Source organism: Mirounga leonina, unplaced genomic scaffold (assembly GCF_011800145.1).
Source record: "Mirounga leonina isolate KUSES-001 unplaced genomic scaffold, KU_Mleo_1.0 Mir_507, whole genome shotgun sequence".
Classification (NCBI taxonomy): Eukaryota; Metazoa; Chordata; class Mammalia; order Carnivora; family Phocidae; genus Mirounga; species Mirounga leonina.
The window spans coordinates 3,830,212-3,853,910 of NW_023270789.1; the positions used below are offsets into that span (position 1 = coordinate 3,830,212).

At 43.5% G+C, this 23,699-nt stretch overlaps 1 protein-coding gene and 1 pseudogene across 2 annotated transcripts in view; both read right to left on the minus strand.

Annotated features, from left to right (window-relative positions):
- The window catches only part of SLC22A15 (solute carrier family 22 member 15), a 76,910-nt gene that overhangs the window by 13,819 nt on the left and 39,392 nt on the right, over nucleotides 1–23,699 (minus strand). For both annotated transcript variants that reach the window (XM_034990217.1, XM_034990218.1), the window contains exons 5-8: nucleotides 22,755–22,884; nucleotides 17,489–17,704; nucleotides 10,885–11,025; nucleotides 8,575–8,660 (exon numbers count right to left, since the gene is read on the minus strand). In XM_034990217.1, coding sequence (XP_034846108.1) covers nucleotides 8,575–8,660; nucleotides 10,885–11,025; nucleotides 17,489–17,704; nucleotides 22,755–22,884 — 573 coding nt within the window. The remainder of the gene's footprint in view (nucleotides 1–8,574; nucleotides 8,661–10,884; nucleotides 11,026–17,488; nucleotides 17,705–22,754; nucleotides 22,885–23,699) is intronic.
- Nucleotides 1,042–4,390, minus strand: LOC118000534 (annotated as a pseudogene).

A 23,699-nucleotide genomic window follows, 5' to 3' on the forward strand; every position in this document is an offset into this window, starting at 1 on the left:
TGCCTTAAATAAGATCTTTTACCCTGAGCATGGTAACCTCTTCATTTATTTTATTATTATTATTACCACCAATTCCTTTATTTAGTCTCTTCTTTGATTTTCTCTCATCAATGTTTTATATTTTATAGTTTTCTACAGGTCTTAAAACATATTCTGTAAAATTTATCCCTAAATATATCACATTTTAATTTTATTACAAATGGTATTACTTCCTTTCAATTTTAAATTGTTGCTAATATATAGAAATAAAATTGTGTCATATGACTCTGTGAAACTCATTTATTAATTTAGTAGATTTTTTTGTATATTCCCTAGGATTTGCTATGGACACAAGCAAGTAGTCTCGTGAATAAAGACAGTTTTACTTCTTCCTTTCCAATTTGGATCCCTTTAATTTCTTTGTATTGCCTTATCCTTTTCACTAGTAATTTCTGTACGCTGCTCCATAGAAGTGGTAAGAATGGACATCCTTGCCTTTGTCCTGATCTTAGGGAGCAAGTATTTAATTTTTTACCATTAAATGTGATGTTAGCTGTCAGTTTCCCCTTGGTGCCCTTTATCAACTACTTCTAGTTGCTGATGGTTTTTGTAATGAAGGGATATTGAATTCTCACAAGTGCTTTTTTGACTTGTACTGAAATGATCATATGATTTTTTTTCCTTTTGGCTTTTTAAAATGGTGAATAACACCGATTAGCTTTTGAATGTCAGACTAATCCTACATTGGTAGCATACACCCTGCTTGGTCAATTTGCTAATATTTAGTTCAGGATTTTTGCATCTATACTGATCTGTAGTTTTCGTGTAAAGTCTTTGTTTGGTTTTAGTATCAGGGTAATTGCTGGCCTCACAAATGAGGTTAGGAGAGTATTCCTTCTTCTTGCGTTTTCTGGAAGAATGTATAGAATGGCTGTTATTTCTTTCTTAAGTGTTTGGGGGAATTCACCAGTGAAGCTATCTGGGCCTGGAATTCTCTTGTAAGGATGTTTTTACCGACAGATTAAATTTCTTGAATGTATAGGTCTATTCAGGTTATCTGCATTTTTTTTTTTTTTTTTTTTTTTTTTTTTTGTGGTTTGGGTTTTATTTCATCATCATAAACTGAACTCTGCAATCCAGCTAGACCTGGGGATAAGGAACCATGGAGCCCGCAGAACTGCAGCAAGAGCAGAGAGTTTCTGGGGTATTTCAAGCAGGTGGGGATGGAGGGGTGCTCTCCCAAGCTACAGAAGGAATGGTCTGGTAGTTAAGATAAAACACAAGTCAGATTTATTAGATCTGTCCACAGTCAGCAATGGTGATCTTCTTGCTGGTCTTGCCGTTCCTGGACCCAAAGCGCTGCATGGCCTCTATGATGTTCATGCCTTCTTTGACCTTGCGGAAGACCACATGCTTGCCATCCAACCACTCGGTCTTGGCAGTGCAGATGAAGAACTGGGAACCGTTCATGTTGGGTCCAGTGTTGGCCATGGACAGGATGCCAGGACCCGTGTGCTTCAGGATGAAATTCTCATCATCAAACTTCTCCCCATAGATGGACTTGCCTCCAGTGCCGTTATGGCGTGTGAAGTCCCTCCCCCCACCCCCCGTCCTGGCACATAAATCCCGGAATAATCCTGTGAAAGCAGGAACTTTTAAAACCAAATCCTTTCTCCCCAGTGCTCAGGGCATGGAAGTTCTCTGCTGTCTTTGGAACTTTGTCTGCAAACAGCTGGAAGGAGACGTGGCCCAAGGGCTCGCTGTCCACAGCGATGTCGAAGAACAAGGTGGGGTTGACCACGGCTGGGCGGCAAAGGCGACTCTGGGGCGGTGGTGTCTGCAAGGCCAGGTTATCTGCATTTTTTAGTATACTTTGGCAGCTTGTATCTTTCAAGGAATTGAACCATTTGCCCAAGCTGAATTTACTGGCATAAAAATGTTCACAATATTCTCTTATAAATGCTGACAGGTTCTACAGATTCCCCTCTTTGATTCCTGATATTGGTAATGTGTGTCTTTTCTCTTTTTCCTATATTAATTTGGTGAGTGGTTTATTGATTTTATTGATCTCAACAGCCAGCTTTTGGTTTCATTGGTTTTTCCCCTAGTATTTTGCTATTTTATTTCATTGATTTTTGCTCTTATTATTTGCTTCCTTGTCCTTGCTTTGTGCTTAATTTGTCATTTTTCTTAAGTTTGTCTTCTATTTTCTTAGGAAAGAAGCTGAGATCATTAATTTGAAAACACCTTTTTCTGACACGTTTTCAGTTAAATTTTTCTCTAAGCACTGCTTTATTGCATCCCACAAACTTTGATATGTTGTACTTTAATTATTGTTTAATTAAAAATATTTTTGGTGCACCTGGGTGGCTCAGTCAGTTAAGCTGCTGCCTTTGGCTCAGGTCATGATCCTGGGGTCCTGGGATCGAGCCCTACATTGGGCTTTCTGCTCAGCGGGGAGCATACTTCTCCCTCTCCCTCAGCTACTCCCTCTGCTCGTACTCTCTCTGTCAAATAAATAAATAAAATCTTTAAAAAAATACATTTTTTTTCTAATTTCCTTTCTTCTTTGACCCATGGGTTTTTAGAAGAGTGGTTTTTAAAATCTAAATATCTGAGGATTTTCCTGATGTTTTTCAGCTACTGATTTCTAGCTTAATTCCATTCTCATCAAACAACTATTTTTGGCAGATTTCAATCCTCAATTTACCGAAACTTGTTTTATGGCTCGAATGTGGCCCTTCTTGGTAAATGTTTCATGTGTGCTTTAGATGGAGTGCACGTTCTGCTGTTTTAGGGGAGGGCGTCTGACAAACGGCAGTTAGGTTATGTTCAAGTCTCCATATCCATAGTTACTTGCTGTCTGATTTTTCTATTAATCGTTGAGGGGTACTGAAGTATCTAACTGTAATTCTGGATTTACCTATTTATTCTTTCAGTTCTATCCAGTTTTCATGTATTTTGAATCTGTTACTAGATGTTACACAATCAATACTGTTACATCCTCTTGATGAACAGGACTTTCTTGTTATGTGTTTATAGCTTTCATCAAATGTGGAAAGGATCTGACCACCTTTTCTGCAAATCATTTTTTCTTTACTTCCCCCTTCTTTGATTCCAAGTACAAATACCTTAGGCTTGGTGTTGTACTACAACTCACTGATGCTTTGTTAACTTTTCATTCAATTACTTTTTTCTGCTTCATTTTGCACACTTTTTTTTTTCCTTAAAGACTTTATTTATTCATTTGAGAAAGAGAGAGAGACAGAGAGCACAAGTAAGGGGAGAGGCAGAGGGAGAGGGAGAAGCAGACTCCCTGCTAAGCTGGGAGCCCGATATGGGGCTCAATCCCAGGACCAGGAGATCATGACCCGAGCTAAAGGCAGATCCTTAACCATCTGAGCCACCCAGGTGCCCCTTACATACTTTCTTTTGTTATGTCTTTCACTGATCTTCTGTAGTTAATCTTATTCACTGCAATTTTTTTTCATATAATGTATGCTTCAACTCTAGATGTTACACATATGTCTTTTATAGCCTCCATTATTGTGTTCATGATCATCATGCTTTCCTCTATCTTCTTAAACATGTGGAACAAATTGATAATAGCTGTTTTATTAAAGTTCTTTTCTCCTCCTTCTATCGTCTGGGTCATTTCTGGTTTTGTTTCTATTGATAGGTCTCCTGGTTGGTTATAAGTGGTATTTTCCTGCCTTGTAATATTGGCTGGATGCCATATACTGTAGGTGTTACCTTGTTAGGTGCTGGATTTTACTGTATTCCTTTACATACTGTTGCTCTTTGTTCTGGGATGCAGTTAAGTTACTTGAGATCACTTCATTCTTCTGAGATTTTTAAGGCACTTTGAGGGCAAGCAAAGAACAGCCTTTAATGTAGGGCTTCTCTGACCCAGGAGGTCTCTACCCAGCACGGCACATCTGGCTGAAAAGAACACAAACTGGGCACGGCCTTGGGTTCCAAGAATTGTCCCGAATGCTGCTTCCTGGTGGGCCTCTCTCTGGCCTCAGTAGCTTCCTCAAACACACGCACGGATCAGTAAGCAGCCAAAGACTTGGAGGCCCGTTCTGCAAATCTCTGAAGTTCTTCCTCTGTGTATCTTATCCCTCTCCAGTATATTTTCTAGCAAACTCTAGAAATCTTAGCCTCCCCAAGTTTTAATGCTACTGTCTTCTGAATTCAGTAAAGTACCAGGATTTGCTGGGCTCCTCATTCCTTGCACCGTGGCTTAGAGACCCTGAGCTAGGTCACAGTTAGGAAGCACTTTGTTTCCTTCCACTTGGGGATTACTGCCTGTCCTGTGCAGCCTATTGTCCAGGGTCTGATAATCAGTGCTTCTTATATTTTGTCTGGTTTTAGAGTTGTTTAACGCAGGAGGATAGCGGGTCTCCATTATGATCGTGGTCCGAAGTTAAAGTCCCCATAGCATTTTGTTGTCAATTCTCATACGGTACCTTCTGACTTTTATTGTTGTTATTTTTCTCTAATCACTCATTTTCTTCACCAGACTGTAAGCTCTTTGAGTCCAGGGACTAGGTCTTGTTTATGAATAATATCCTGCATATAGCAAGCACTAGAGAAGTCAAGTGACTAAAGAATGGGCAGACCAAGGTTGATAAAAGAAATGAGATATAAAGGTGCTCAGAGTAGTCTGAGGACAGTCTTTCAACTGTGAAACTCGTTTATCTGGTCGTGGGCTGTGATTCCCTAGTATTCAGACTCTGACCGGACCACAACTACCAGGAACATCCTTGCCAACAAGAGCCCAGTGTCACTCTGACAACCCAAGTTCTTGAACCCTGGCCAATTCCCATCAGACCCGTCTACTAAAGAGTTAAGAACTGGCTCTAAGTAGGCAGCATTAATTCTCTAAGACAACAACCTCACCATGTGTAATGAATACTTTGCTATAAAACTCTCAAGAGGGCAAAACAGCATTCCCCAAACAGCACTGACTTTAGAGTCCGAAAGACCTGAAATCTGAATCCTAAGTGTGCTGCCTCCTTGCTGTGCCAACTCAGACAAGTTGCTTGACCTATCTGAACTTTAGTTTCCTTATCAAATGGGGATAATATGTAGTATCTTCTATATATGAAGAGAACCCCGTATATAGTCAACCCTTCATAAATGATAATCAGTATTGTAGGTTTAATTAGGATCCTTTAAGCAAGGATAGAAATCAGCTAAAATGAATGATGAGAAATCTGGACAAAAATATCAGTGGCCACCTGGTAACACTACCTCCAGAGAGAACATTTACTTGGAGGCCAACCAATGTGCGAATATGCACTGGGCAGGACGCTTTGCCTAATAATTACAAACCGCAAGCTGAGGAATGCCAAACGATCTGTTTTCTAGCAGACGGGTGGTTTCTTCTGGACGTGTACCTGTAAGTATGTCTGTCTGTCTGCGCCTCAGACACAGAGAACTGCAATCACACGCGCATACCAAAAAAAAAGCTGGTAGGTACTGGGACACCTATGTTGGCAGAAAGAAGAGAGTGAAGGTGTGTTTGGTGGGGAAAAGTGAGGGAAAATGGGCACAAAAAGCATGAGAAGATGAGTGGTCTCCAAGCTCACACAAGACGCTAATAGAATTTTTCAAACTACTAGGTCTCTTTCTTAACATACTTATCAGAACTTTTGTAAGAAGTAGCTTAAGGCTCAGACCTTTGAACAAACTGAGATTTACTTGTTTATTTTTAAAGATTTTTATTTTATTTTTTTGACAGAGAGAGACACAGCGAGAGAGGGAACACAAGCAGGGGGAGTGGGAGAGGGAGAAGCAGGCTTCCCGCTGAGCAGGAAGCCCGATGTGGGGCTCGATCCCAGGACCCTGGGATCATGACCTGAGCCGAAGGCAGACGCTTAACGACTGAGCCACCCAGGCGCCCCTGAACAAACTGAGGTTTAAAAGACAGCCATCGAGGGGCGCCTGGGTGGCTCAGTCGTTAAGCATCTGCCTTTGGCTCAGGTCACAATCCCAATGTCCTGGGATCGAGCCCTGCATCGAGCCCCGCATCGAGCTCTTTGCTCACAGTGGGAAGCCTGCTTCTCCCTCTCTCACTCCCCCTGCTTGTGTTCCCTCTCTTGCTGTGTCTCTGTCAAAAAAATAAATAAAATCTAAAAAAATAAATAAAAGAGAGCCATCGAAATGCTTTAAGGAGTAAATATGAAAGGTTCAAAGAAAGTTTAAGGAACAAATTTTTTCAGCTCAAGGAAGAGAAGATTCAGGAGTAGGTGACTCCCAGCAAATATAGAAAGGATTATGCAAAAAAAAAAAAAAAAAAAGGAGGGGTGGTCATCTCTACTCTATCTCTAGTGATGAATAAAATGAAAGGGAATAGGCTCAGTTGTGGTGGAAGAGGCCAGTTCTCATGGCTACACAATTTTCTAAGGGATGTAGTGAGATTTCTTTTCCTGGAAATCTTCAAAAACAGACTAGACGTCCACTTTTCTAAGTATAACAGAGGTACCACATTGCTGAGGCACAGTCCTGGAGTGCTCCTTACTCTGTGTCCACCCAGGGGCGCCATCGACAAAGGGCTCAAGCTTCTCTCTTAAAACTTCCACAAGTGAGCAGAGAGTGAGGCCGGGTCTGGCTGGAGACCACACATCTGCTTTCACTTTGAAAGAGCCACATGCAGAGTGCTGGGCTGTGGGCTGGTTCCCCGGAGGGCACAGCTATGTGGGAGGGGGCCTGGCTGGGAGAGGTGTGACAGGTTACAGGGGTGCTCACGGCAACAAGGAGAAAGTTTTCTTTACAAGGCAACAACTAGAACACTGGCCTCTGGTAGATAGAAAACAATGGGATTGCCAAGCTGTCTATGAAAAACAAAACCTGAATCTAAAGCTACGATGATCTTGGGGCGCCTGGGTTGAGCATCTGCCTTCGGCTCAGGTCGTGATCCCGGGGTCCTGGGATTGAGCCCTGCGTTGGGCTCCCTGCTCAGTGGGGAGCCTGCTTCTCCCTCTGCCTCTGCCCTTCCCCCCGCACCCCTGCTCATGCTTTCTCTGTCTCTCTACCAAATAAATAAATAAAAATATTAAAAAAAAATAGAGCTATGATGAGTTGAAGCCCACTACTGTCTGTCCCAGACAAACAGAACCAGGCGCTTGGTTCTACAAGCAAGCCAAGAGCTGAGGACTCTCCCTTCTCCGGCACTAGCAGAGGTAACAGTTTCCTTAGAGAGTAAGAAATAGGTAATCTTGGGCGCCTGGGTGGCTCAGTTGGTTAAGCGACTGCCTTCGGCTCAGGTCATGATCCCGGGGTCCTGGGATCGAGTCCCACATTGGGCTCCCTGCTCAGCGGGGAGCCTGCTTCTCCCTCTGACCCTATCCCCTCTCATGCTGTTTCTCTCTCTCTCTCTCAAATAAATAAATAAAAAATTAAAAAAAAAATAGGTAATCTTATTGAATCCTCTAGTTTCTGTGATTCCATGAAAATCACTACAAGGTTGTGCTACATACGGGTCACATCCACAGTAGTGAACAACTGTCCCCTGGATTCAGGGCATAGAATTCGAGGTGGTGCCCAGCAGCACAGCAGGTGTCCCGGGGGTTAGAGAACTAGAATACGTGGTCTCGAGGTCTCGGGCGAGACACTGCCATAACCGAACCTCAAGGAGAAGCAGCGACCAAAGGAGGGTTTCCTACGTGACATGTTGGGTCTGGAAGTAAGTTCTTCAGCTGCGTTCCGAGCAGTGTCAAACCTTATGTTAACCACCTCACAGTGATTCCCACCGGAAGCAAAAGCTCCAGGATGGAGACCTATTGAGATCCCAAAGCCCCCCAAACAGGGCTTTTGTGGTACCATATGCCCCAGCAGTCCAGTGTTTGCTATGGCCCAGCCCGCATGTTGGAAAGCACTGCCCAAATCAGTTTTGACAAGACAGCTAGCGTGCATCAGGTGTGTTAGTGCAAAAAAAGAAAAAAAAAAAAAGGCTGAGAACCATCGCTCTCTAACATAACTTCTGTAGAAGGGCAGAAATCAAGTTAGATAGGGATGCACAGCAAAGCCGCAAATATATAAAAATACCAAAGTTTCCTAAAGATGATTTGTTCACACTTTATATAAGACTGGGAAAACATCCGTTGTCACCAGCAGTGAACAGCACTCTTACTGTGGTGCTGTTATGACCAGGGGGCCCTGGAAGCACGGATGGATATGCAGAGGGCACCAAAGCTGCCTTTGGGAACCAGTGACTCTGCTCTGTGACTGTCTGGAATGGGGAGTACAGATCCGTAGCCCTGGGTGGAGTTTCTCTCTCTGCAGAGCTAAGCGGTCCTCCCCATCATCAAATAAACAACTCTAACGTCACCACTACTGCAACCCAGACACCCCAGATGGTAGCTTAATCGCCTGAAAGAATTAATAGTGCACCTCTGAGCACATTATTCACCCAGAGAATAGTTTAGGCAATGGGAAGAATCTGGCCCATTATACCCCACACAATCGCTAAATAATATGCAATCATAAAAATGAAGCATGGCATATGGTAATCTCTCTACTATATTGAGATTCATTGTAATAAAAGTGCTGTTCAAACCCTTATGTGTAGAAATCTGAAAGGCATACCTTTCTTCTCTGGAAGAAACATTATAATAAGACAAGCCAGTCCTCCTAGGCACAGAAATGCCGCTAAGGTCCGCTTCCGACCAAACCTAAACAACAGAAAGACATTACACATTTCTCTTGAGGATCTTATAAATTCATCTGCTTCGTCTCCCGAAACTTCTATCTGAAATGTCCCCAGTTTCATTATATATGTTCATCGTTGCTTAAGGAATGGGTGGCAGATGTGACTGACCAGGACATAAAATACGTAACCATCACAGAACAAGAGAAAACTGGCCAATTTCAGGACTGAATGACGTGTGCAGGAAAAGAACAGAGAATCATTCTATTGATTTCTGTGAGGGTTCACCATGTTCCAGGCAGTGCTGAATGCTTTCCATCGAGTATCTTACTTAGTCCTCACAATAAATCTGTAAGGCATGCACTGTGCTCTCCATCTTCCAGAGAATGGAAATGAACCATGGAGAACGGAGTCTTTAGCTCACTTCCTCTTCTCGTTACATGAATCTTTAGCAGTTCCTTTTTTAAATTTTATTTAAAATCAATTAATTCACATATAGTGTATTAACAGTTTCAGAGGTAGAGGTCAGTGATTTATCAGTTGCAAATAACACCCAGTGCTCATTGCATCACATGCCCTCCTTAACGTCCCTCACCCAGTTACCCCATCCCCCCACCCACTTCCCTCCAGCAACCCTCAGTTTGTTTCCTATGATTAAGGGTCTTTTATGGTTTGTCTCCCTCTCTGATTTCGTCTTGTTTCATTTTTCCTTCCCTTCCCCTATGTTCATGTTTTGTTTCTTAAATTCCACATATGAGTGAAATCATATGCTGTCTTTCTCCGACTTATTTCATTTCGCGTAATACCCTCTAGTTCCATCCACGTTGTTGCAAATTTTAAACCCTGTAAAACAAGGCTTTCTCTCCTAAAAATACAAACTGAAAAAAATTTGTTAGTATGTCAGAATTAAGTGACATGTATTGCACACTTTATTAAGGGAACTAATTTTCAAAGAATTGCTGGAGGCTTGGATGAAAGGCACTGGCATTAACAAGCCTACCGTCCACTAGGGGCCTATGACTTGCTAGGTCCCCTGTAGAACTTCCATAGTACTTGTCCTTTATAACAATTCTGCCAGGGAATTTTATAAGCCCTAGTTTAAGGATAAGTACATGGAAGCTTTACTTGTCAAAGCCATCACCTGTCAAAGCCATCAAAGTAACATGTGGCTGAGACTAGATTTGAACTCAGTGGTAGTGGCTGGAAGACAGGATGACACGTGGGTCTCCAGGTCATTGTGCCTCATTTAACATAGTACTGAGTGCCTTTCAACGGACAGGTGCCACGCTAGGCAGGCAGTGGGGACACAAAGCCATACAGGCTACTCCCTGGGACAGCATCCTTCTAAAACCACAGGTGGTCATCCGAGGTGAGCATGGAATCTATGACAGCACAAAGGAGGGGTATCTGGCTCACTGGAGGTGATGGGGACCGATTTCTGAATAGACAGCCTGACTCGGTTCTTGGACCACGGTGACAGCAAGCTCAGTCCCTAACAGAGGGGTCAGCAGAGACAACCAGGACCATCCCCAGAGAAAAGCCTTCAAATGAACAGAATCCAAACCTGCCCTTCAAGATGCACTGAACCCACCATCCACAACAACAGCACCAAGTATAGTGCAAAAGGAATGCTGTTTGGGTTAAAATGATGATTTCTGGATAATGGGAAACGGCACAATCTGGCTGGTTCACACTGAATGGGATTTTCAGTTGCTCTGGTCAGGGCTCAGTAGCAGAAGCGACCTAATAGAGAAACTGAGGACATGGCGCTCTGTTTAAAAAGTACTGTAAAACTCCCCACTAACAAGTAGCAAAAGCAGGGTGTATTTCTCCCCTCCACAAAGTCAAGTGGGTCTTAAGAGGTAAGAAAAGTCTTTCCAGGTCCTCCAATTCTATGCCTTGTGTAAGAACCTCTACATGATAGGGGCTGGGTCGAAGGAGCTCTATCTACACAGAGCCAATAATCCTATCTCTTGGGGCTAACAAACTACACACGGACTATCCAAAACCCTTCCGGTGGTAGTGCATTTTAATACTGGATTGAAAACCTATGGAAAAACTCATAAACATGAAACCCAAGCAATACCACACTAAAAAATGAATTCCAACTGTATTTGGTCTAAAAAGAATTCTAATCACCCTGGAGTACTGAGCAGATACTGCCTATGGACAAAGACAATAATATTTAGGTATTTATGGATACAAGAGCAGGATCCTATGTGGGGCACTTCAAATTCAACTATACTCACCATTTTTGGTTAATCAAGTAGATGCAGATAGGGTAAGATGGAATCTCTATGAGGCCGGACAGGGCCAGGTTGGCATAAATATTTCCGCCTAGATCCCCTGTGCTCAGAGTGAGGCCATAGTACACGAAGCTGCACACAAACCTGCAATTGGGGTAAGAGACAAGAAGGCCAAACGAGAAAGCACATGAGAATCTGCCAGAGAAGATCCAATCACTGGTTCTGTATGATGTCATCTGTCTTAAGCAATCAGCTTGACATTCCCACTGAGCGTTCCTATCCCAATCTAAATATACACTAGGAAAAAATACAAATGAAAGGGGCCTTGGAAGTTACTGAGCTACGCCTAGATGCTCTCTAAAGCAGATGAGTGGTCAGCTCCTGAAAGAGCAAAGACATCGTCTGTCCTTTCATCAAGCATATCTGCATTTAATAGAAGACAATGCCTATTCTTGCTTTATTTAATCCAGCAGTTTATGAATACTTGCAGTAGGCGATAAACGGCTCTAGGAAAGAGCTCCCGAGGGGAAAGCCAACAGGGGATGGTGTTGAGAAGGCGCACTGAGAAGTGGCTGGATGATCGGTGGGTCATCTGCAGGCCAGAAGTGACTGGCCCTCCAACCCCCTGACCAGGTTCTCGACCCACCCAGACAGGTAAGAGAAGACCAGGAGCCCAGCGGAGGCAGGATCCTCCAGGAGGGTCAGCTGAGGAAGGACCCTTTGAGAAGCCATTGGTTTATTTCTGCACTTGGGGAGAGGCTCCTGGGCGGCAGGCACTGGGCCAGGCACTGAGCTCACCTCCTATGAGCCAGGAACGGAGGAGCCCAAAGTGCCATCCTGAAGCTCCAAGGTGGGGTTTTATCAAACAGAGTGAAGTTTCCTGTGCCTAAGGAAACTGAATTATGAAAACAAAACGAAACAGAACAGAACGAACAGAAACAAAACCCTAAAACTAGGCTTTACTGGTCTATGGATATATTTTGGAAACCAAACATTTCTATAAAATGTACTACAGGCTTTGGAAGTCCATCAGTTTTTACATTTTTGCAATTTGCTTTGACGGGTGTTTATTACAGGGAAGTTTCTGTTTGTTTCCCTTAGAAAAAGTCCGATAAGCTGTGACTATGATGAGATCAAACAGGAGAAGGAAAGCTTTCTCTCCATCTCTGCCAAAACAGCGAAGTGGGCCAAGTGCCCTGGGCTATTAAGAAGGGGCAGCAGTGAACAGGAGAGGGATGGGAGGAGGGGAGAGAGACGTCTAGAGCTGGATGCTTAGTGGGGCATCCCTCCCTGGCAAATGAGCCAGTGGCAGCAGCTACTTCCTATTACAGCTCACTGGATGGAGCTGTCACTCACGTACTAAGGATGATGAGCAGTGTCGGAGCCAGGACGTCATTTGTAAGGATGCAAAGTGACACCGAGCTGCCTGTTTTCCCTGTCCCCTAGCACCCTGTCTGCAAGGAGTAAGCTAAACAAATTTAAACCCATGCAGCTAAACAAATTTAAACCCATGCATCAGGAGGCACCCTCCTCTGCCATGTGTTGTATGCATCAGCGTGTGTCTACTTTGCACTTAAAATAGAAATCCCGGGGCGCCTGTGGGGCTCAGTCGGTTAAGCGTCCAACTCTTTTTTTTTTTTTTAAAGATTTTATTTATTTATTTGAGAGAGAGAGAATGAGAGACAGAGAGCACGAGAGGGAAGAGGGTCAGAGGGAGAAGCAGACTCCCTGCCGAGCAGGGAGCCCGTTGCGGGACTCGATCCTGGGACTCCAGGATCATGACCTGAGCCGAAGGCAGTCGCTTAACCAACTGAGCCACCCAGGCGCCCAAGCGTCCAACTCTTGATTTCAGCTCAGGTCATGATCTCAGGGTCGTGAGATCGAGCCCTGCATCTTGGGATTCTCTATCTCTCTCTCTCCCTGCCTCTCCATCCACCCCCCTTCCAAGCTCACTCTCACACACACTCGATCAATCAATCAATCAAATAGAAATCCCAGTGAAATAATTCCAACCGTGGAAACACACATATTTAAACCCAGTCGGGATGGTAGCAAGTCAGGCATAAATAAACAAGGCCAGATCAGACACGAGAGGCATGCAGAAGCCGCTGGTGGTGGGTGAGCACGGGGAGAGCATGCGCAAGGAGGGCCTATGGTCCCACGGTGGGGACTCTGCTTGCGAGGTTCCTTAATGGCAAGTTGGTCATTGGGATGCGTAATTACAGCTATTAAAATCATTTCAATCCTCTTTATGGGCCCCAAGCAAAATTTAGAATGCTTGCATAGTATTTAACAGTATATTTAGGGCATCAAAGAACTATTTAAAAAGAAACTAGTGTGGGAAATAACCAAAGGAACAGATGTGAACCACAGAGGTATTGTTTTGCTCCCCGGTAAGGGCTTTCTTCAATGACAGACCCACAGAAAAGACTTCAGAATTTTACGGCATCTTCAGAAACAACAGCAGTTTGGTGGAATGACACTGTCTCTATTGTTGCGTATTTCAGCATTCGGAGCCCAGGGGGAAGAGGTTTATTCAAGAAGAACTCCTTTGGCTGTGTAAGGTAAGAAAAGAAACAGGGACATTCTCCCTGGCTCCCAGGCTACTTTGTTTGTTTGTTCGTCTGTTTTTTATCCCCTGAAGGCCAGAATCCAAAAGTTAATCTGCCTCAAAAAAACCCCCAAAAACCTAAACACAAGAAGTAAATTATCCTCAAGAAGCAGGCAGAGAGTTTGACTGTCTCTATGACATGCAAATGTGGAGTTTTATGGAGGCTGAAGCACCTGAACGTATTTTGTAAATGTCTGCAATAGGCAGAACCCAGATGAGTAGCTCCTGGGCTGGGTCGTCAGCTCTGGCTTTTCAAAGTTCCCTTAATCTCCATGTCTCCAAGCTTGCGTCCCCTGTTCCACATTTACTCTGCATCTGTGATATTCCTGCACGGTGCTGGGTCTGTGGGGAAGGCGGCAGTGGATATGCCCTGGCCCCTAACCATACAGGTGGCAGCCAGTGCTTGGCTGGGTAGAAAAAGAGAATCATGATATAGAAAAAATATGCACAGCTTCTTCCCCTCAATCTGCTGTTCTTTACAGCTTTATATCTAAGATCACTTTCATATAAAATTATTCTCCTTAATCCCCACATGAAAATGTAGGTTTCTATGCAGGCTTCATGGCAAATATATTCCAACCACAGTACAAAAGTCCTTCGAGCCAGTAACTATGCTGTTCCACACCCAATCCTGGACCCAGTCTATGGCACCTTAGCAGAATGGACAGGCATACCTAGGAGATACTGCAGGTTCTAGACCACTGCAATAAAGTGAGTATTGCAGTAAAGCAAGTCAGATGAATTTTTCGGTTTCCCAGTGCACAGGAAAGTTATGTTTACACTATATTGTGGTCTGTTAAGCGTGCAAAAGCATTGCATCTAAAAAAACAATGTAGATACCTTAATTTAAAATATTTTATTACTAAAAAATGCTAATCATCATCTGACCTTTCAGCGAGTCCTCATCTCTTTGCTGGTGGAAGGTCTTGCCTTGATGTTGATGGCTGCTGACGGAGCAGGGTGGTCACTGCTGCAGGCTGGGGTGGTTGAGGCAATTTCTTAAAATAATACAACACTGAAGTTGGCCGCATCAATTGATTCTTCCTTTCATGAGCAATTTCTCTGTAGCATGTGATGCTGTTTGATAGCATTCTATCCACAGTAGGACTTCTTTCAGAATTGGAGTCAATTCTCTCAAACCCTGCTGCTGCTGTATCAACGAAGTTTATGTAATATTCTCAATCTTTTGTTGCCATTTCAACAATCTTCATAGCATCTTCACCAGGAGTCGATTCCATCTCAAGAAACCACTTTCTTTGCTCATCCCATAAGAAAGTGACTCTTCACCTGTTCAAGTTTGATCATGAGATAGCAGCAATTCAGTCCCATCTTCAGGCTCTACTTCTCATTCTCTTTCTCTTGCTATTTCCACCACACCTGCAGTTACTGTCTCCACTGAAGTCTTGAACCCCTCAAGGTCATCTATGAGTGTTGGAATCAACTTATTCCAAACTCTTGTTAATGTTAGTATTTTGACCTCTTCCTATGAATCATGAATGTTCTTAACGTCTTCAAGAATGATGAATCTTTTCCAGAAGGTTTCCAATGAACTCTCCCCAGCTCGATGAAAGGAATCACTATCTACGGCACCAATATTGTTATGAAATGTATGTCTTAATTAGGAAGATTTGAAAGTTGAAATGACTCCTTGATCCATGGGCTGCAGAATAGATGTGTTGGCAGGCATGAAAACAATATTGATCTCATGTCTCCATCAGAGCTCTTGGGCCCCCAGGTATATTGTGAGTGAGCAGTAATATTTTGAAAGGAATCTTTTTTTTTTTTTTTCTGAGCAGTAGGTCTCAATAGTGGGCTGAAAATATTTGTAAACAGATGTGCTGTCATCCAGGCTTTGTTGCTCCCTTTAGAGATGGGCAGAGTAGATTTAGTGTAGTTCTTAAGGGCCCTAGGATTCTCAGAATGGTCAGTGAGCACTGTCTTCCACTTTAAGTCACCAGCTGCATTAGCCCCTATCAAGAGTCAGCATGTCCAGGTACTGACTTCCCTTCTCTTGCTACAGAAGTCCTAAATGGCATCTTCTTCCAAAAGAAGGCTGTTTCATCTATGTGGAAATCTATTGTTTAGTGTAGCCACCTTCATAAGTTGTCTTAGCTAGATCTTCTGGAGAACTTGCTGCAGCTTCTGCATCAGCACTTGCTGCTTCATCTTGTGCTTTTATATTGTGGAGACGGCTGCTTTCCTTAAACCTCATGGATCAACCTCTGTTAGCTTCAGACTTTCCTTCTGCAGCTTTCCCACCTCTCTCAGCCTTCAGAGAATTGAAGAGAGTTAGGGTCTTGCTCTGGATCAGGCTCTGGCTTAAGGGAATGTTGTGGCTGGTTTGATCTTTTGTCCAGAACACTAGAACTTTCTCCATATCAGCAATAAGGCTGTTTTGCTTTTAATCATCCACGTGTTCACTGGAGTAGCACTTCTAATTTCCTTTAAGAACTTTTCCTTTATTCACAACTTGGCCAACTGTTTGGTGAAGAAGCCTAGCTTTCAGCCTATCTTTGGCTTTCAACGTGACTTCCTTGCTAAGCTGAGTCATTTCTAGCTTTTGATTTGAAGTGAGAGACATGTGACTCTTCTTTTCACTCGAACACATAGAGACCACGGTAGGCCTAATTAACTGGCCTAAGTCCAATATTGTTGTGTCTCCAGGAATAGAGGCCCAAGAGAGGGAGAGACATGGGGGAATGGCCAGTCAGTGGAACAGTCAGAACACACACAACATTTATTAAGTTCACTGTCATATACAGATGTGGTTCGTGGTGCCCCCAAACAATTATAACAGTAACACCAAGGATCACTGATCACAGATCACCATGACAAATCTAATACTAACGAAAAAATTTGAAATACTGTGAGAATTAACAAAATGTGACACAGAGTCACGAAGTGAGGAAACGCTATTGGAAAATGGTGCCAGTAGACTTGCTTGATGCAGGGTTGCCCACAAACCTTCAACCATAAAACACACAATCTCTGAGAAGTACAGTAAAACGTGGAGCGCCCATACAATACTACAACACGGGTGCAGTTCACACCCTGTACGCACCGCCCGTCCACTTCTCCCCTTTCCGCTTCATTCTTTAAGCGGAGCCATCTTGAATCATTTGGTGCGATGCACATGAATGCTGACAGCATGTTGGGTGGCGGGTAGGAATAAGCTAAGCGAGAAAATCAGATTCAGAGAATGCCTATCTGTTCATGCGCTGATTTGCACACGTGGCTTCGAGTCCATCATTTCACACTCCCAGGCCTCCACTTGTGCAAGGAACAACACTGCCCACCCCCCGGGAGTGCGCGAGCAAGCGAGTGAGAATGTCACACAGAGTACAGGACAGGGCGCTACAACTAAAGCATGCTCTCTGAACAACTTGATGCTAACACCAAAGGTAGGGACTTTAAACCCCTTCTTAGAAACTCTTCTAATATGCTTGCTTCCCACCCCCCCCCTTAGTGGAGGTTGTTGGGGGTACTTGAGTATTTACAGGAAAGAGCTCAGGAGCAAAGATGTGTTTCTGCTGTCTATTTACTCAAGTTCGGTAAACCTGCCATCCATAAACTGCGGGTTCCTCCTTGACTGGAGGGTGCTGCGAAAGCAGGGATGAGCGCAACATGGGCATTAAGAGACATAGGACTGGGCACCTGGGTGGCTCAGTTGGTTAAGCGACTGCCTTCGGCTCAGGTCATGATCCTGGACTCCCAGAATCGAGTCCCGCATCAGGCTCCCTGCTCGGCAGGGAGTCTGCTTCTCCCTCTGACCCTCCCCCCTCTCATGCTCTCTCTCTCTCTCATTCTCTCTCTCAAATAAATAAAAAAAAAATAAAATCTTCAAAAAAAAGAGACAGAGGACTTGTTCTTGTGAAAACCACTTCAAGCTGACAAATCAGGTAAGGTTTTCTGTAACCCTGCAGAAGGAACACATTATCAACAGCCCATTAGCAACCTGAGTTGAAGATCAAGACAACACCCCTTAGGTATAATTACCAGATGAACATCAGGGTCAGCGTGTTCCCCAAGAGGATCCGGTAACGGAATAGATCCAGGAAACTTCCCGTCTCCCTGTGGCTCCTGCTGGCTGGATATGTTAGGGAGAACGTACACTTGAACTTGCGGTTCCTCTTGGCAATGAGGTACAGAGCCGCTTCAGCCTCACTCAGTCGACCCTGGGAGTATAACCAACGAGGTGATTCAGGAATGAATCTGAAAGAGACGTCATTAAAGGCTGTATATTCATATAGGTACACGGGCACACGAAGGAGACAATTCACCTAGGAGTATGTGGATTCCCTCACCACAACCGGATTCCGTGTGAGGATTAAAACTCTCTCTCCCAATGACAGGTGAAAGAGAGAGGGGACCACTTTCAACGGCGTGCAAGGGTTAAAAGGTGGTGGCTTTATGAATGGAAACCAAGAACATACTTCCAAAACAGCAGTTAAAAAAAAAAAGAAGGTAAGCCGTAGGCATTTACTTTTAAACAAATTTTAATAGATAATGCTAAATTAAGCCTAGAATACTGAGTGATAAAAATTTTTCATCAAGCACAAGTCAGAGAGAGCATTCTAAACCCTAGCCAAGTGTGAGAATAATACTACAGAGATAGCAGGTGTTTAAGTTCTGACAAAGCCTCACAAAGGAGATAATTTCTATTGTCTCATCAGAAAAAATAAATTTTAAAACATGTTTTTAACATAGTGATACATTATTAAGAAGGCAGAGATTAAGACTCTACATAAAAATCAAATAGGGCTCATCACATCTCAACTACTTTCAAGCATTTCCTGCTTCACAATACTCGAATCAGTCGACACACTCGCTTTACTATGTCCTCAGGATATTTCCTGCCCCCCAAGACCTTAAAGAATAAAAGTCATTTTCTGGTTAACTTCCAGGTACCAAGTAATTATTTTCTGCTGTAACTACAAAGTACTGAACAGTTATATTGCCACTGATATTTTCCAATAGTTTTAAGACTTAGCTCTCTAATGTGTCTTTTCCCTCTTCACACTTCTGTGTGCACAGCTAGAGGACTTGTCAAAGACAAACTGGGACAGGAACAGGGACACCTTGTTTAGTAAATATAGCATCCAGTACCTTTTGATCTAATGTGACATGATTTGCTTAAAATGAAACTTCTACCTATAAGTACCACTGGCTATTGAAGATGCCTTTTAGAATTCTCCGTGCCTTTCCGTAAGGATAGTGAAGTGGCAACAAATACCATGGAATCTGGAACTTCGTGGACAGTAGTCCATCAATAACCACTTGTTGAGCACTTTCATTTTGTATCGAGCGATGTAGCAGGTGCTCAGAGGAAACAAGAAGGCAGAAATTCTCGCAGAGCTTTGCTACTGGGGAGAGAATATTTGTGCACATTTGGTCATCAACAAAAGCAGGGACTCAGGCCTCCTACAACAGCCTGAAAAATCCCTTGATTTACAGCATCATTACCATGCGATTATTATCACTAATACACAAGCAGATAATCAAGCAAAATATTGTTCTGCTGGGAGTTAGGTCTGCCGATCATCAAGCAGACCCACTGGCCCTAACAACCAGGTGGCTTACGAGCTACCATGTAAACCACCTGATTGACTCTAAATGCAAATATAAAGAACATAAACAAAGCCTACGATGAAGATGGAGAGTACCGCTGGGAGGGAAAAGTAAGTGAGACACCAGAAATCTGTTGTAATAAAAATTAAAACCAAGGGGGACTGAAATACTAACAGTCACTATCTTTGGGTCATTTAGGTCACTGTCCCCTTTCCCTCAAACTTCCCTGTTTTCAGAATGGTTGATAAGCATTAGTCACTGTTAAAATGTTTACATTACTGCTAAATGTTTATAAATCCTTTTTATACTTGAGAGATATTCAAGCTTTGGAAATTTGAGTTACTAAACTATTTCTGCGTGGGGAAGGGTCTGTCTTGTACACAAACCGAGGACCTGACTGTCCCCACATTTGCAGAAGCCAGTACGCTTACTTACACAAAGGCTCACCTCGCTGCCAACGGATGGACTCGGGAATATAAATTCCAATACATGCAGATTTTGCATATCAAACAGCAAGACGTGTTTTTAAAAGAAAAAGCAGTCTTTGAACATGCTGCCCTCTACACAGTGCTGGGGCCACCTTCAGAAGCTACAGTGCTAATTTAACAATGTTGTCTCTGCTCAAAATATGTCCTGTGAATTTCTTAGGAGGTGGAATATCTTTGTAAAGTATGGAGGCGCTGATTTTTAGAGTAAAACTGTTCAAATCCACATACTGTGAAAATGAGGAATTTTTAAACTACACACTAATGTTTCTAGTAAAACAAAAAAAACAAGGTATGACTCTAAAATAATGTGACTTTTTCTTACATTGCTAACAGCTAATTCTTTTTTTTTAAAGATTTATTTATTTGAGAGAGCGAGAATGAGAGAGAGAGAGTACATGAGAGGGGGTAGGGTTAGAGGGAGAAGCAGGCTCCTTGGTGAGCAGGGAGCCCGATGCGGGACTCGATCCAGGGACTCCAGGATCATGACCTGAGCCGAAGGCAGTCGCTTAACCAACTGAGCCACCCAGGCGCCCCGACAGCTAATTCTGAAGGCTATTTCCACATATTTTTTGTGCCCACACCTATCCAATGGATCTGAAGGATCATCTGTGCGGAAGGCCCTGGGCTTTGGTGCTGGGGGACGTGTGACCAAGCCCAGCACCTGGAGCTGTCAGGAGGAAGCTCCTGAAGCAGAAAGAGACGGGCTCCAGCGTGAGGTGGAAATAGAACACTCGTAGGGCACGGGGTAAGTGCTGGAGAATTCAGAAGCCAAAGCAAATGACTGGTAGCTGGAGGTGTGATGGGGACAAGTCTGGAGGGGGTAGCATTTGAGCAAACCCGGGAGGCCAGGAGTTAACTAGGAAGAACTGGAGAGCAGGGCGTGGGAAGGGCAGGGGCAGCATCCAGCAGGGGTCCCGGAAGCAGGACGGCACAAGATGACGCCAGAAACTACAAGCAGCTTGCTGTGCCTGGCACACAGGATATGGGAAATGGGCTGGGAGACGATCAGAAAAGATAAACTGCAGGCTGACCGTGGGAAGGCCTAATGGAATAATTATATATTTTGGGTTTACATGCTCTTTTCTCTCTGTTTCCTATTGTTTCCCGACCTGAATTCATCTCCCAGGGTGTGGACGGCCCCACCTAGCACTAGGACCGTAACAAACTCAGACCACATTCAGAAAAGACAGGCAGAACAGCTCATTCCGGCCGTCAAAGTCGCTCTAAAGACTTATTGGCTATTTAAAAAGAAAATTCATTTATCTACCCACATTTACATGACTGCTTATTAGTTCAAGGATGACACTAGGTACCCATTTATTCCAAAAATGTATAATACACGAACTAATGAAATGTTGTTAGTTTCCCTTTCTGGTAGGATTATCTCATTCCAATTCACATAACTAAGTACATTTAATACATTTTGCTTGTTTAAGTATAGGTAAACTATTTCTATTTTATTCATTCTTTAAAGTTTATCTATTTATTTTTAAGTAATCTCTACACCCAATGTGGGGCTCGAACTCACAACCCCGAGATCAAGAGTCCCATGCTCTTCCGACTGAGCCAGCCAGGCACCCCACTGTTATATTCATTTTTGCACTTAATTCTCTTATTTCAAAGAGAATACAAAAACAGATTTCAGTTCGGGTGCCAGGGTGGCTCAGTTGGTTAAGCGACTGCCTTCGGCTCAGGTCATGATCCTGGAGAGTCCCAGGATCGAGCCCCGCATTGGGCTCCCTGCTCGGCGGGGAGTCTGCTTCTCCCTCTGACCCTAACACCTCTCATGTGCTATCTCTCATTCTCTCTCTCTCAAATAAATAAATAAAATCTTTAAAAACAAAAAACAAAACAAAAAAACAGATTTCAGTTCAATCCTCAATCCAGCAAATCTCAATTAGTAGAACTTGAAAAAAGAACGACTACATTAAATATGCATCTGAAGGAAAATTCTGCCACAGATATCGCTCACTCCACTGGCCGAAAATTTTATTTATTCCAAAGATTTTAATGATTCAAATTACAGGTCTGATATCTCAGGAGAAAGCCTTTCACAAGCACATTAAAACTTCTGGTGAAATAAAACTAAAAACTCAAACTTCTTTTTTTTTCCAGATTTTATTTATTTGAGAGAGAGAGAGAGCGCATGAGTGGGGGCAGAGGCAGAGGGAGAAGCAGACTCCCCGCTGAGCAGGGAGCCCGACCTGGGACTCGATCCCAGCACCCTGGGATCATGACCTGAGCTGGAGGCAGATGCTTAACTGACTGAGCCACCCAGGTGCCCCTCAATTGTCAAACTTCTTAAGCACATCATTAAAATGATGAAATAAGAAATGGAATAGTATTACTTCTTTGTGACACAGTATTTATGAGTGAAACTGGTTTCTAAGCCCCAACAAGATAGTCAGTAATGTTAATTTTATGGAGAACTCTGTAAATGTCTCTTAAATATTTGTTTTACTGTTACCAGAGCCTGAGGCTATTTAGGGAAGAATATTAATAAATAATATTATTCTATTATATATTATGTAATATGTATTATATAACAAACACTATTAATGACATTATTAATAAAGTATTTGCTATGGGAAGAAAGAACTTGTAAAAGAGCTCTAAGTTGGGGGCTCGCCTTACAGCATTCAGGGCGCCATGGTGTGACATCTGAGCAAGTTGTTGGGAGCATCCTGCCCTGACCAGGGAATCACCCTTTTACCGCTTTGAGCCATCTACCCTAAGGATTTCTCCCATATCTGAGAGTCTTCCCACGTCCACATTTAGAGGCCCTGAAATAAGGGTCACCTGTAGGACAGATAGTTGCCGCTACATATTGGGTATGAATGGACTGTGATATTTGCAACATTGTACCTGAGTCAGATGCCAAGCACCTGACCTGATCCAGCCTGAAGATCTTCAGGCTTGAGGCATTAGGTTACAAAAGAAACTGGCACCCTGGGTCAACAACTTGAAGGTTAAAATGCAATCTATGGAGACGTTACTTGAAACAAGGGATACCTGCATTCTGAATTAATTAAGCATCTCTCTTCCCAGCAGCTGCCAAGCATTGGACCGCTTGTGGGATTTAGCTCTTCACCAAAGTCAGTTCAGGCAAACTCCTGAAAGGGAATAACGCTGCTCATTGACCCGCATCCTCTTAAGACATTCCTTCTGCATATTAAATTAAACCTCTAAGAGGAAAAACTACTCACAATGACAGGAGAAAGACCACCGTTCCCTGTAGGTTAACCAGAACGGCGAGGGTCCTCCAGGAGCGGATGAAGTATCCCAACAGGGCATACTGGGCAATGCCAACCGCGAAGAAGAGGCCACCGATCGATCCTAATTCAGGGAAAAGACACCTGTTACTGGAGAAAGCACCATCCACACCACCCTTACCAACCCCAGTCACAGAACCAACGCCTTCTTTGGGAGGTGTCAGCAGGAAAGAAAAGCCTACATGAGTATTGACAGATGAGAAAAGTGGCAGAGAGGCTAGCGAGTGGGCGGAAAAGGAGGAAGCACAGGCAAAGAAAACAAACCACATGTGGTCAAGAAGAATTTTAAGGGTCTGCCCTAGTGCTTTCTGCACTGCAGGCTGTGCTGACATCCGCCTGCACATCAGCTGAAGCTTGGAAGGATGCCTTGCTGGCTGGCAATACGGGTTTTAGGTCATCAGATTATTGCAATACTGAGACCTCATCTTATTACAAAGGTTGTGCCTCAAATCCTCATCTTAAATCACAGGCTACTCTTCATTTCTCCCTCTTGCCCTTCCCCATTTGGTGTATCAGCACCAGATACAGGACATTTTATAGCTCTCTGTTTCTTTCTTTCTTTTTTTTTTTTAAAGATTTTACTTATTTATTTGACAGAGAGAGACACAGCGAGAGAGGGAACACAAGCAGGGGGAGTGGGAGAGGGAGAAGCAGGCTTCCCATGGTGCAGGGAGCCCGATGCGGGTCTTGATCCCAGGTCCCTGGGACCATGACCTGAGCCGAAGGTAGACGCTTAACAACTGAGCCACCCAGGCACCCCTAGCTCTGTTTCTTGTCTGTCTACATGAAGCGTGGATTTTTGCCAGCACGCTGATAGGGAAAAAAATCAACCATGGAATTGTGAAAAAGACTATGCTTTTCAAAATAAATGCTGAGATG